At 45.5% G+C, this 14,377-nt stretch overlaps 1 protein-coding gene across 2 annotated transcripts in view; it reads right to left on the reverse strand.

The window, feature by feature from the left end:
• SPRED2 (sprouty related EVH1 domain containing 2) overlaps window positions 1–14,377 on the reverse strand; it is a 57,604-nt gene that overhangs the window by 16,779 nt on the left and 26,448 nt on the right. For both annotated transcript variants that reach the window (XM_066177750.1, XM_066177751.1), the window contains exons 2-4: window positions 8,650–8,827; window positions 7,122–7,290; window positions 4,296–4,360 (exon numbers count right to left, since the gene is read on the reverse strand). In XM_066177750.1, coding sequence (XP_066033847.1) covers window positions 4,296–4,360; window positions 7,122–7,290; window positions 8,650–8,827 — 412 coding nt within the window. The remainder of the gene's footprint in view (window positions 1–4,295; window positions 4,361–7,121; window positions 7,291–8,649; window positions 8,828–14,377) is intronic.

Below are 14,377 nucleotides of genomic sequence, written 5' to 3' on the forward strand. Positions count from 1 at the left end.
AGTGTCCAAGCCACAGAAACTTCCTAGAACTCAAACATCCCCAAGCACAGGAATCCACCTTCTGACAAGAAAAAGGCACGGGATTGCTCCAAACACACGACTGGGTTGTGGAAACACGAGCCTGAAGACTTCTGCTGGAAGTTCAGAAAGAAAAAGCAGTGGCAGCAAGATCTGCCCATGTCACCTTAGTGAAGCAGGAGAGTATTCTCCCCATCTGGCAGTTGGGGAACCAAGATAAGTAAGCTTTTAGCCAGGAGTCAACAGGAGAAGCAATAGATTGAGTGTGTGCACCTTGAAACACAACTCTCTGCACCTCCAGACCACACCTGCTCGATCTGCCAAACTCTGCAGGTCTCAAATTGAACAAAAACTGGGACTTAAAAAAAAAAAAAACAAACTGATTCTATGAAATACCTGTAATTTTAACATGCACATCAAACCTAGCAAGGCAGAGTTTTGCTGTGTTCTCCCTGACATTTCCCTTAGCGCAAAAGGAGAGTGCAGTCATTTTTAGAGTCACAAACCAGAACAAACATGGGAGCTGCTGCTCCTCCTGCCAGTGGGTGTCTTTTCTTTAGCACTAAAGCAGGCACAAGGCTGCAGATTTATCTGAAAAACACATGAGTGGTGTTTCAGCTGAACTGGTCATAAGGTTTCAGAACAAACACCTCTGCTTTTTCAGATGGGATGCTAAAAGAGGCCACTTCAGGCACTCTGCAGACTCTGGAAGACGTTGACCTTTTTTTCCTTGGAATCAATTCACAATTTTCACTTCGTGGTCATGTGGGATTATTATCTGTAATTGAAAGTAGAAGTGTAGATTAGGGGGGGAAAAAAAAATTTACACAAGAACTCAATTATAGGGCAAATTCCGTGGCTGAGGAACTACAGAGTACATTCAGTCTGTATTAAACCCTACTTCTGCAATGAATGTTAATTAAAGAAGGCTGAAGATGCAGGCTGGCTGGCTGAAGACAAACAGAACAATCTCAGCCTGCTGCAATGACAGGAGACAGAAGGGATGGCCAGTCTTACTCAGATTGCATCTCTTGAGAGGACGATTTATAATGTACAAGACAGAAGAAATTTATTTGCTATCATATGGAAAACATTTAAGGGCTCTTCAGAGGATCTGCAACTCAAGAAACACAACTACACATTGTTAAAACCCCTAAATGGAGATTTCATTTTAGAACCAAGCATTTTTCAGCTTGGGGCTGTGACATTTAGTTCTATATACTGTTGTTTCCTGCCCTGTCAGGTGTGAATTTCACAACAGGTTGTCTGCCGTAGGTCTAAGCCACAGGAAAAGCATTAGTTGGCAAAGTCCTGTTTTTAAAGATACAACCCATGCTTCAGAAAGATGGATGGGGAATGTTTACCAGAGGGATGGGGCAGGATATTGCTGCCCAAGTTATCATCTCAGCTCTGCAAGCTACAGTCATGGGAGGAGGCTACTGACACAGCCACAGCTGCAGAAAATTCAAAGCCCAAAACAAAGTCCACCTTCTCTGGTACAAGAAAACGATCCTCCACTAAGCCACGCCAGGTCAGAGCCTGCAGGAGAGCTCTGCCTCTGGGGCAAACCCTCTCTTCCCCACGGAAGTGACCTGCAGGATGCCTGGAAGGGCTGCACAGCAAACAGAAGGGATGATGCAGCAGTGACACACACAAAACCATACTGGAGCTCACACCACCAGGGCCTTTATAGAAGCCCTGTGTCAGTCAACAGCTAACAGCTGGATGGGGGTCAGGGCTTGTATGTAATGGGGGGATTGTTCCAAAGCTGGGAGCATCGCGTCGGTGCAAACATCTGTGCACGACCGAGTCGAGGTGGCCGGCCTCGAAGCAGCCTCGCAAATGTCAAGTTTTGGACTGCTGTGCTTGGACAGACTGAAATATCTTCAAGAAGAGCGGGACTTCAGGCCAAGTATTTGCGGCAGCAGTGCAGCAGCAATGGCTGAGATTTTCAGAGACGGGTAAATGACTGATTAAATGACTCAATCATGCAGATGCTTTTGAAAATTCTGCCGCACGCAGTTAAGTTTATTCATGCATGTGTGGGAGAGGGGGAGGACTGTGAAGATTTTAATAACTACCTTAGGAAATAAAAAAGAACAAATGTACTTTCTCTTTAAAACAGAGAAAAAAACCCCAAAAACCAACCAAACTCAAAAAATCCACTGCTGTGGCTGGATTAAGAGTTTACAGTAAGTTGTAGAGAAGTTTTGTGTGGAAGGATGACCAAATGGACTATGATACACAAGTGAAAAATATGTGCAAGGGAAGAATGGAACAGAAGGGTAAAAATAAAACATTTCACAGCCCTATCAATTTTTTTCCAGTTTTAAACTGCTCTGTGCTTCAGTATGTTATTTCTGGCTTATGCAGTCTTCATACTTCACCATAACCTACCCGATAAATAGGAAGTCGAGAGCTTTGAAGAGCTTAAGGACTGCAGGAAAAGGAAAGACTTCAGGAAGACATACTGGGGAAGGAGATGTCCCCAAAGCCTTGTTTTTGGAGTATGACAACCCATCCACCCTGCTGTGCCATCCCTACAAGCAGCACCATGCCAGGTCCCACCACCAGTGAGGTCCCTCTTGCACTCTGGAGATCACAAAACCCTGCAGAGGTTTCTCTCCAGCAGCTTGTTCCTCCTCCTCCATCAGGCACCCTACCCATAAATGTCTGCATGGCAGGGAGTCACCTGCCACCTCCCCAGGGTCAAATAGGTGACAAAAATCTCCTGCAGTCCTGGCTCTTCATTTTGAAAGCAGGACTTTGAGTGATTTTGATGCAGCTGGAGCAGGATTCATCCGACTTTTTCAATGTAAAGCAACACCTACAGGCAACCAGTTCTTCTTCCTCCTTGTAAAAATCATTCTTTGAGTTTAAAAATCAACACTCGGCCACAGGATTGAGCTTGTGGAGAAACTCAGGAGCACTCCCAGGTGGTGCCTAAACATCAACCAGTAGGATTGCAACAAAAATTTGCTAAATTTTTTTAGCAGGCCGCTCGTTCACTGCTTAAACACTGAGTATCCCAAAGTGTAACCCAGTGAGAGCTGGCACACACCCATCCAAGGCACATTTGGACAGTCATCCACTTTCTGAGGAGCACAGAAGAGCCACACACACACACACACACCCCAAGAGTGAACTGTCTGCCCCCGGCAGAGCACAGCGCATCCAGGGAATTTGGGAACAAAGCAGCACGGTTTGGTAAAAGGCTCTGGCTCCACTGGTGCCTCCCCCCAGTCTGGTGTCCCAGTGCCTATAAATCACTCCTGGCAGGTAGTTGGGAAGCAGCTGCTAATGATAGTTCTGCTGCAGAGTGCAGGAAGTCACCTTTTAACCCTGCCTGCTGTTGTTTGTCTCCCCGAGCGTGACAAAAGGACAGATGTGGACAACGCTGCCAGCCCCTTGGGAAGATCCGGTCAAAACTCAGCAGGGAACCTGACGTGGTCCCAATGCCACCCTCAGGAAACACCTTTTGGCTTTGGATGCTTCCTGGGAGTCATTTTCAAGCAGCTTGATGCTTGTACTGATTTTTTTTTTTTTCCTCCTTCAGCCTAAAAATCCAGGGAAGTATCCCAAAGATAATTTTGAGTTTGTTTGCTGTTGCTGCACTGGGGATATCCCAAAATGCAAAGTATACAATGTGAGCAACTTGTTTGCAGCCCACAGAACAGCCCTGATCGGTCACATTTTCACCTGACAAGTTCTTTTTTTCTTCACTTTTTAACTTTCCTTTTGAAGTTAGCAGCTTCAATTCCAGCAAAACTCCGTAATACATTTTAGACAACACCGCAAATCAACCTCCCAACAGCTCGCCCCTGTTTAAGTCACTGCTGCTTAGACAGATGCCACACCACTGTGCCTTCCTCCACCTGAAAAACAACTTTCCGCCTTCCATGTACAGGTGAAAGAAACACCTTTCAAGTTTCCTTGTTCACAACCGTGATTCAAAACCTTATTCCCTTGAGCATGCACCTGAGTTTGCAGGAAGCTTCTCAAGGGCAGAGAGGAGTATTAGGAGGTGTGTGCACCACCTCAGTGGAATTCAAGGGTGATTATTTCTTCACTTCCAGCCCCTGACATCACCTGCTCTGACATGCGACAGGAGGCCAACAGGAGGCCTCACATTCTGCAGAGGATATACCTCCATCAAATAAAACACACCCAAGTGTCCAAACACGATGGTGGCTGAAGGCCAACCCTGAGGCACAAAAGAAAAACCCTTTCTTAACCTGACCCTAAAAGAGAAGGGCTTGGGGGGGACGTGTACTTACAGTGAAGACGTCATCGTCGCCGACCTCGGCCTCGTTGTGAAGGGTGGACGAGGAAGTTGTAGATCCTAGAAAAAAACCCAAACCAACAGCTTTTAAAATCAATGAACCTCTTTTTTTTTTTTTTTTTTTTTACAATAAACAAATTTTACAAAAAACTGTTAGTGGATTCTCACAGGTTTGTGCGTCGTAGGTGCGCCCAAGAGCGGCTCAAATTAAGGAAGGACAACCCATCTGCTGGCAGCTGGGTTGGAGAGGTAGAATCAGAAAAAAGTGTTTCTGTGTGGCTGCCAATGCTCATTAACAACGATAAAAACAGCAGTTACCATTTCCAATTACAGGAGACTAATTTCTGAAGAATGGTGAAGCTATGCACTAATCAGTGCCCCAGGCTGATTCTCAGCTGTCAAGAAACCACGTATGAGTTTTTCACTTACTCCCTAAATCTGGTGGTGGGGGGGGGAATAGGCTCTAATTTAAAATAAGACGAATCTCACTTTGACAATGAAGAGTTAGATTTTTTTTTTTTCCCCTTTTAATTTTGGAAGCTGTTATATACTCTAAAGGTCTTTTCTCTGTTGTCACCTACTTCTCAGAGAATCACCTTGCCCCACGTAAACAAAGGACTTGTAAGGAGCTGATACATGTAAAACCACAGACAAAGAGAAAAATCCTGGGGTGGGATTTTCATTAGGCAATCTTCTGGAAAAGTAGGGAAGCATCCCAAAATGAAACTTTCCTCACCCCACAGGTTCCTGCAGAGCTGTCTGAGGGGCCTGGTGAGCCTCAGGGAAGGGGGCACTCACCACTGCAGGGCTTGACACCAAATTTCTGCTGTACCAAAAAGGAGTGACTCCTCTCCCTATACCCAATCAAGACCCCAGCCCCCCTTCCTGACTGGCTCCATCTCCCCTAAGGCTGCCAAGGAGGGTGGGTGCAGCAAGAGGATCTGCTGGGGGGAGAACCCTCAAGCCAAAGGTTTGGTTTTTTTTGATGGAAGCCCACTGCTAGACTGAATTATGGCCACATCACATCCCTGACCAGCACGGCAGAACGGCCTGTACCGCCTTCATTCTGGAAATTTGTTAAAATAACGTGTTTTATATAATGCTGTTGGCACCAGCCTCGGCTGCTCTCAGTTGCATCATCACGAAGATGTGCAGAGCTAAGTGTGAAAGCCCACTTAGAACACTGAATAATGTGGAAACATTTGTGCCATTTGCTACATTAGCTTTAAAATTAAAAAAAAAATAAAAAAAAAAGCTGAAGCTCTGTGGAGCCGCACAGGATTCTTGTACCTGTGCCCCAAACTTCTGATGCTACAGGGAACAAACTCTGTTGGTTAAATATCCAAAATGAAGCAGTGATTCCATGCAGTGAAAGTTCTCAACGCACACTTGGCTGTGCTTAATATTACCTGCTGAATTCGATCAAGCGCGGGGACAAAAAATGAATGGTAACTGAAATCCACTGCCCGACGCTGTGTGTGCATGAGCAAGTTATTGTTCTTCATTCAGAAAGCCTTATTTGGAAATTAACGAGGAACACATTCATGAGGACCAGCCTGTACTGTTAATGGGATAAATATAGATCCGCTGATTTTGAGGGATCTGGGATACAGCAGAACTTGATTTTAAATACCTCCACCGTGAAATGGATCAAGGAGAGCAGAACAGGAGTCGCCAAGTGTTGGCATCTCCAAAATACTACTCAATACAGCTGAGTTATTATCTCCTGGAAGCTTTGCACAATCCCATGCCGCTTACATAAAACATCGCTTTTATGACTCAAAATGCTTCACAGTTTTAACAAGAAGAAGAAAGTCTACCTGTAACTCCTCCATGTTAATGGCACAGAAAAAAGCAGATGAACTGAGAACATCCTTCCTCTGACTGGTGAGGTATTTACCAGCAAGGAGCCCTGGGGGATCAATTCTCTCCCAGTATCTACCATGTTCGTGTTAAAGCAAGGACAGGCCATCCAGAATATTAAGCTGTCTTACGGAGCTAATGTCCTCAAAAAGAGTACGCATCGATACAGATATCTGAGTTAGGATCCTCAGAAAATGTACCACCTGTACATAAAAACATCCTGGTCACACTGGAAGAGAAGGCAAAAGGCTTTGGACTACTAAGTCCCAACATAAAGTAGTATGGTTAAAAAAAAAAAAAAAATCAGGAAAAAAATGCACGAAGAATCAAATTTCATTAAAATAAAGTACAACTGAATTATAGCTGCATTGTGATTGCCTGATTGCAATGAAATGTGAAAAGGAAAAATTTATGGCAACTTCAAAGCACGGACGATTCAAACGCCTTTTTTTACGGAATTAAAAAAAACAACGCCCCAAAACACAACAAAGTCTTCAAGAACTACCATTCAACTAGGAGGCTGCAGACAAAACTAATTACTGCAAAATAAAACCAAAAGCAAACCAAGGCAGGAAACAAATCCTATGATTTAACAAAGACTCAGTAAGACGAGATTTGGTTGCAAATAAAGAGCCTGAGCTGTCTGAGTTGCCGTCACTAGTTTGAAACCCAAGCCTACCAAAAAAAAGCGGTAACAACAAACTTGATGATAAACAACGGGGAGAAGTCTGGACAGACAGGACCGAAAAATACTTGACTGTAACACCTTTCAAGATGAAAACTCAATTCTTAAAAGCTGGGGCTTGCTCACTGTAGGATACAACCGCACTCGGACACCTGCAGAAGAGACTTTCAAGCCCAAAAATTGATGTCAAACACATCCCTCTCCCCAGCTCCCTGACTCAAAGCCCCTGCCCACTCTTCCAGGGGTAGAAGTGTCCATCCACCCCCAGGCTACCTTCGATGAGGTCCTCGATGGCTTTCCTCACTCCCCTGTCGAAGGCTCGGGCGTCAGCGGGGCTTTGGAAAGTGAGCCCAAACTTCCTGTTGTCGACTTTCCAGTGGTGGAAGGTGGGGTTGGCCTTCGTGTACACCAGGTCCTTCTTCACAAAGCACTCCAGCACCACCTGGGAGGGGGCGTGAGGCCCCAAAAGAGGAGCAAAGTCACTTTTCCCACCCCAAGGACACAGCCAGCACCGTCCCGGGCTGGACACAAAAAGCAAGCCAAGTCATGCTTCATACAGGGGAACATCCTTCCCTACCAAATTATCACTAATAAACACCAGACACTGGAGCTGTTCTCAAAACCACTGCACATTCATCTTTTGCTTGTGCTTTGAGGAGGTGCTCGTTCCCGACCCCAGGAGCAGATTCCAGACCCACTGTGGCACAGGTTAAGCTGGGGGGGGTGCTCAGGAAGAAGGAGAACCTCTTCCCTCAATAATTTTGGCTCAACAGAAATTTCATCCACCAGCAGCAGATCTAGGAGGTGCTGCAACACTCCCCTCGCTGTTTTTAAATTGTTCACCCCCAGCCAGACACTCATCCCAAGTTCTGCTGTGCCAAAAACCATCCCTAGAGTGATGCTCAGGGACAAAAGGAATGGCTTGTCATGTCTTACTCCACCCCTCAAAACCATAAGCGTGGCTCCCAAATAATGTCAAAAAAAGCATCCTAAGCAAAACAGCATTGTGAAAGACAAACCATAATTGAAACAGCTTTTAAAACACCAGTCCTTCTGAAAGCAAGATCACTTCTGACTCAAATAATGCGGTTTTTTTTTTGAGCCTGTGGAGGAAGTGCTGCTTTTAAGCTAGCCCATATCTTCACATGAGAGCATTTCAGAAGAATCAAATACATAAAACCAAGATAACAAACGATAACATTTCAAGTGGCCCCTGGAAATCAGGAGAAGGCTTTATTAATTTGATTTGTGCGGGGATAGAAGAGAGCTCCTTTTTAGATAAACAGCTACCAGGAGAAACCAAGTGTGTCAATTCATAAGAGACAACTTGTCTTCATATTCTCACTCAGCTTGTTCAAACCTTGAACAGCACGCAGCATAAATAATTCATGGCCCTTTTAAAAGGCTTGCACTGCATTACTCAGTGCAATGTGACTGGCTTCATGGGCTCTTTACACTTCAATTCACTTCTCACTTACCCCCGCACTAGGTCTAAGAAAAAAAAAGGAAAAAAAAAAAAAAAACCCACAGGCTCTTTTTCATTCAAAGCGGATCTTTGCACGTGGATGTCAAAAATTTACCTGCTCCTTCCAGGTGGCATCACACCAGCCTCGGTAGCAAAAAACGACAGTTCTAGATGAGGACTGGGTTTGCTTTGTCCAATCGGACATTATATGCACATGCCTGTTTTTTATATGTTAAAAATAAAAAACCGAACTTGCAGAAGAATACAATAGCAATAGATTCGGGCTAATTCTCGTCATAAGAACAGACAAAAAAAAGTTGAATTAGGGTCTATTACCAGTTTGTCTTTCTGCCTTTCACCATGGATTAGAAATCCACTTCTTCCATTGCCCTCGGGGTACGTGACCTTGCAGACGCCAACTCTACTGAGACCTCCTCCTTCTTGCGGCAACCATCCCCCACTGGAGTCATCTCGGGTCATAACCACGGCTTTGACTCGCACAATGTAGCTGTCACTGCAACGGCAACAAAACAAAAACACAGCCTTTGGTGAGCATCACAGCAGCTCCTCCTCAGGGGGGTGTTCAGACGAGCTGATCCCGACGCAGAGGTCCTGCCCGGGATGGAAGACCACCTCTGCCATGGACGGCCTGGGATGCTCCACAGCAAGGAGACCCACCAAACCTCAAGGGATGAACCTCCCAGGTTTCCAGAGGAAGGACACGCGGAGCTCAAACGACTCATGAAGGTTTCAAGGTTTCTGCGATCAAATTAGTGAAGCGGGCTTCGGAAGATGACTCTCAAACTCCTCCACATCCGCATTTCCCCAGTTTTATGGGGAAAACCCCCACAAATGCGTCTCCTTTCATCTGCACATCAGATGAAAGGAGATGGGAATCGGCTCAGCTCAGGTCATCAGGACCATACCATGTCCCTAAAAGAGTTTCACCAGCATTTCACAGGGCTTTGAAAGGCTGAGCATCCTAACCTCACAAGAAACTGTTCTGGAAGCAGCTAAGATCTGGGAATAATCCAGATGCCCACCACAAAGGTTCAGAAGAGCCCCCACAGAGACTTCAGGTCGCCTCTTCCATAAAGCAGCTGCTCCATCACCTACTGGGGACATCACCAGGGTCATGAGAAAGCAGAAAAGTCCCAACAGGGGCGAGAAAAAGGGACATACAAAGGAAAAGTGCCCAGGGACTGTCCATCTCCAGGCCACCAGGTGACCTCACCAGGAGAAGGAAGATCAACACACAGAGGGCTCCAAGAGGCAGCCTGTCACAATGGCAGGTATCATCCTTTACAGAAGGAAATTCCTCCCTGTATCCAGGTATTTTCCCAGCATCCTGTACAGCATGAGAAGCAGCAGTAGCTTTCTTCACCCTGCACCAGGTAAAACCGCCTCATTTTCAGACTATTTTTGCAGCAGTTTCAGGTGCTAACACTTCAGTTCCAAGCTTCCCTTTCTCTTAACACGACCAGATTTAACATCCAAGCAAGCAGCCTCATGGATCCTACCTGAGGGCAGTCTGAGGACAAACCAAGGGAAGCAGTGAGCATCTTTTGGGACCAGCTTATCTCTTCTGCACCTACACAGATCTCACGAAACACGTGCTGCAATTTTCTCCCCACAGCCTTGACTGTATGGATATGCCAAGTTCCTCACTGGACCTACACACTGACGGCCGTGCACAGATGCTGGAAGTTCATCCCCTGCCGCCCTGAGCACTTTGCAGGGGCTGATAAAAAAAGCTTTCCAATCCGATACACGGCCACAGCTCACACACACACACAAGGTATTCAGGGAACTGAGAAACTACATTTTTAAGAATATTTTTGCTCGAGTCCTTAAAGCAGCTTCCTGGTACAGTAAACAGGGCAAGAGTGTCTATAAATGGATCCAGTCACCTTTTTATTTTTTAATGAAAACCCCTTTCTAGATTTTACAGTGGCAACTTTAATCTCCTGACTTCCTGATACTCAGAAAGAAGCAAAATACTTCAGCTAATTTCCTACCGTGCAAAAATTGAGCTGCTTCCATGCAAGACAGTTTTTGTTGTCTTCTCTGTACCTTTCCCATATGGTCTGTAAGGATTAGCAATTAGCAGATGAAGGAAAAAGAAAGCCAACTATACGTTTCTATATCTTTCTACTATTCCCCAAGGATCCTTTCTGGGCTTATTTTTAGCTCTCTTCTGAAGTCAGAGCCGCTCAATACGACCTTCCCTCCTATCCTCCCACAAAAGTCATCCAGAGAAACTGCTGCTTCTCCTTCCACACTTGGAAATTGCCACTGGCATTACAGCTTCCTGCAGGATTTACCATTCACTTTCACGGCAGCAGCTGGGAGCCTCTGGCTGTCCCAAAAGTAGTGTTGCCTTCAGTTACTTTGCTGCAGAAATTGTCCACTTAAAGGAAAATCAAGCAAGAAGCAGCTGCTCTGTACTTTGTGATTCCTGACAGTTATTTACACGTTTCCACCGCCTCTCGGTGAATTCTCTAGGCTTGTGATCGCATTTGAGTATTACTGCATACCTGTACATTAAACTTAGATGCCATCCCTGCCCGTTACAATGAGTCTGGTGGGGCACAGAGCCACATGCTTTTCCTCTTGATATCCACATCTATCCATGACCTAAGGCCCTTACAAACTCTGCCACCACATGCCGAGAGAACACAATTCAAACTGCCTTCCTCCCATCCCAAAGACCAACCTCCTTAAATATATTAAGCCATAAAATCTAGCTTCCACCCCCCCTACTCCTGCAAGATGACCTCTGCTCCCCTATTACACAGGAGCCTTGTCCAGCAGAAGGGTTCACCTTTGGCAGGGAGGGCAGAGCTCTGGCTCAATTAATGTAATCCCTTGGCAGGCTTTCCTGCACGATCAAAAGTCACCAGTGACGCTGGGCTCCCTGCAGAGCCCCTCTGCTTCCAGCCACAGGCACGTTTCCCAAAGCCCAGCCTGTGCCAAGGGACTTGGGAAAAGAGAAAGATAAAAGGGAAGGAGGTGGTTAAGGCTTCTGAGGGCTCGACATCTTGGTTTAATCGCTGGATTAGGACTCAGAAGCTGCGCGGTTGAATTTTCGAGGCTACACACGGCTTCCTCCGGGTCTTCCACGTCTAAATCCTGCCTGCTGCTTCCATCCACAAGCCTAGAATAGGCAATGCTTCTTTCCCTCATGCCAGTGTTGATAAATACTTGGGAGGTGCTCAAATATTTCAGCTCCATATAAGGATCTCGCTTCCTTAGTGTAAAAAGCTGTTTATTTTCTTTGCTATTTAATTTTACGCGACCGCATCGAGGCTCTGGCTGGCTCCAAGCGTTCCAAATCCTGAGGAGCAAAGGAGAGCAAGATCTGCAAATCCCACTGATGAAACCTTGGTGCACTGGAGTAGCAGGACAACCACATTCAAGCCATCCACCTGCATTTTTATCGTGCTAACTGCAGTTTGACTCCTTTGCAAGAAACGGTTAATGAGCTACGTGAAAATACTTGGTCCGTTACAATTAATGAGGTACCGATAGCTAAAAATGAAACAAGAAGAGAAAACCCCACAGTAGCCTCAGTTCCCCTGGTTTTATTGGATCCTTGAAACTTTTAAGACCGCTCTAATTGTTGGGTTTATGGCCTACACGTTATGCATTTCATGCAAACTGCTCTTAATTACGCTCTTAAATGCTATCTTAACCCTACAGATTTGTCTTCAACAGCCTTAAAAGCTCGGGAAGAAAGTATCTGAAGGGATTACCCAGCTGCATGGCAGCCAGCCAGCCTGTTCCAGGGCTGCTCCAGGTTGTCTGCCTGCCCCACCCCGAGTCAAAAAAAAAAACCCCAAACAAAAAACAGAATGAACTTGGGGAGTAAAGGTAGCGCCGAAAAGCGTGTGTTGTTTTTATTGGAAGGAAAGGAGAACTCTTTAAAAATTATAGCTCGTGGGTATCTGTGAAAGTAAAAGAGAGTGTGTGTAATTGCTCTTCTGGAGGACACAGAGCTTTCCTAAACAAGAAGTGACTGAGTATTTATCGCCTCTGTCACCACTGAACCCCGGTTTTGGTATCTCTAGTCCAACTCACAAAGCATTTGTGTGTCCAAGAGACAGGCGACACTTGAGCTGACAGAAGTGGTGTCCCCCACCAGGTACGCATGGGGCTGCCACCATCCTGTGCTCTCAGACATAAATAAACCACATCAGCTCCAGCAACATCCACGGGGACGAAGCCATCAGCCCCTGGATGGCTGTGGAGGGCTTAGGGCTGCAATCCTGCATCCAGGACCAAACACCAAACAATTCACTCCTCGGTTAAGGCCTTGATTTCACCACTGTCTTCATAGAAGGAGGGTCAAAAGTAGACAACTCCCTTCCACCAGCTGCTCTTCTTTTCCACTTTGCTTCCAAAGCAGCAACTGCAAATGCCATCCGAGATGTCTAAAAATCCCAAGGGGAGGGGAAAAAAAAAAAAAAAAAAGTAGTCCAACCCACCACGTTTACTACTTTTTTTTTTTTAAAGTCACATTTAGCATCTAAAACACTTTCCAGCCACCTTCCATAACTCAGTAATATTTTTCCCCCTCTAGCCAAGCTACTTGACCGAAACACAAGCTTATAAACTTCCACACTGTTGCTGCCATAAGGCACTTTGATATTTTCCTCCCTTCCTGACTCTACAGCCTACAAGGTCAGGAGAGCTCCAGGTCTCAGAAGAAGTATTTGCATATAATGGGTTTCAACATTATGGACTTCTGTCTTTTAATCCACGCACTGACGTTCCCAGATCCCAGATTTCGGGGAAGAGCTGAATGGACAGCAGCAGAGGTCAGGCTGTTCAGCTGAACCAGGCACATAAACACAATTTGAACCATTTGCATCCAAACAGATGTAACTTTACGATTACTGGGACATAACCTGTCTCTGGCTGACCTGGGTGTATTTCACAGTGCCAGATGTTTTTCCCTGCCTCAGCAGCTCCAACAGCTGGAGTTAAAGCCGTCACATTCTGCCCAGGTGACTGCTGCGAAGTTACACTGTGAGGCTCCTCTCTGCAGTTCCATCCCACAGCCAGAAAACACGGACATTTTGGTGAAGACATTAAAAGCTGCTATTTTTGGAGTCCCACTTCCTTGATCTGTTGGTGGGTTCGTGACCCTTCTAGCACATATCTACAGATTATTACTGGCATTTTCTTCTTCGAATCCCAATTTAGCAATTTCTTTGAAAGAAAACTCCTGAGTGTATGCAGCTATAGCAAATTAAGTCGATATTTCCATACCATTTGGATTTCCAGCAGGTTTGAAACTTTTTTCATTAAGTATCAGCAAGGAGAAAAAAAAAAAAAAAAAAAGAAAAGAAAAAAAAAAGACATCTGTGTCTCTCTGGCCAGATCAAATGTTAGAATGGAATCTGAAGAAAAACTGTGGAAAACCTCCCAAAAGTTTTCCTCGCCCTCACCTCTGCATCACACCAGGAACAAAGAACCACTGTACCTGTAACCCAACTCCTGTACAACCGATTTGCAACCTGTATTTTTCTGGTCTCCAAATCAAATACCACCAGAATAAAAGGGCACCGGGGGAAATTTTAGTTTCCACGCAGTCAGAGTAAATACAAACAATTCAGTCTCCACGATCCTTGCTCCAGAGATGCTGGTAGAGCCCAGAGCAGCCCCAAAGGCAAAATGAAGAGGGGTCAGGATTCCACAGCCAAGCCTGGGTTTGCTTCCAGCCCTGCAGCGCATCCAAAAAAATCCTCCATAGGAAAAACTAACAGCAGTTTTGTTTGGTTTGGGGCTTTTTTTTGCCTTTTTTTTTTTTTCCCCCCCCTTCCAGAAGAAAAAGGACTTCTCAAAAAACCAAGACACCTGCAACAACCCAGCCGCCCGCCTCCACATCTCCCTGAAATGCCGAGGCAGCGAGGAACAAAGGAACCCTTTCACCAAAACGTTTGTTCAACATTTAAGGCTGATTTTATTGAGTTTGCGAGAAAACAGCTCTATCCTAACGAGCTCAGATGGGATTTCATAATCCCCTAATTAGTTCAGATCCTTCCAGGAAGTACATGAA

The sequence above is a fragment of the Chamaea fasciata genome, unplaced genomic scaffold (genome assembly GCF_029207755.1).
Source record: "Chamaea fasciata isolate MVZ Bird 193981 ecotype frontalis unplaced genomic scaffold, bChaFas1.0.hap1 SCAF_3, whole genome shotgun sequence".
Taxonomy (NCBI): domain Eukaryota; kingdom Metazoa; phylum Chordata; class Aves; order Passeriformes; family Sylviidae; genus Chamaea; species Chamaea fasciata.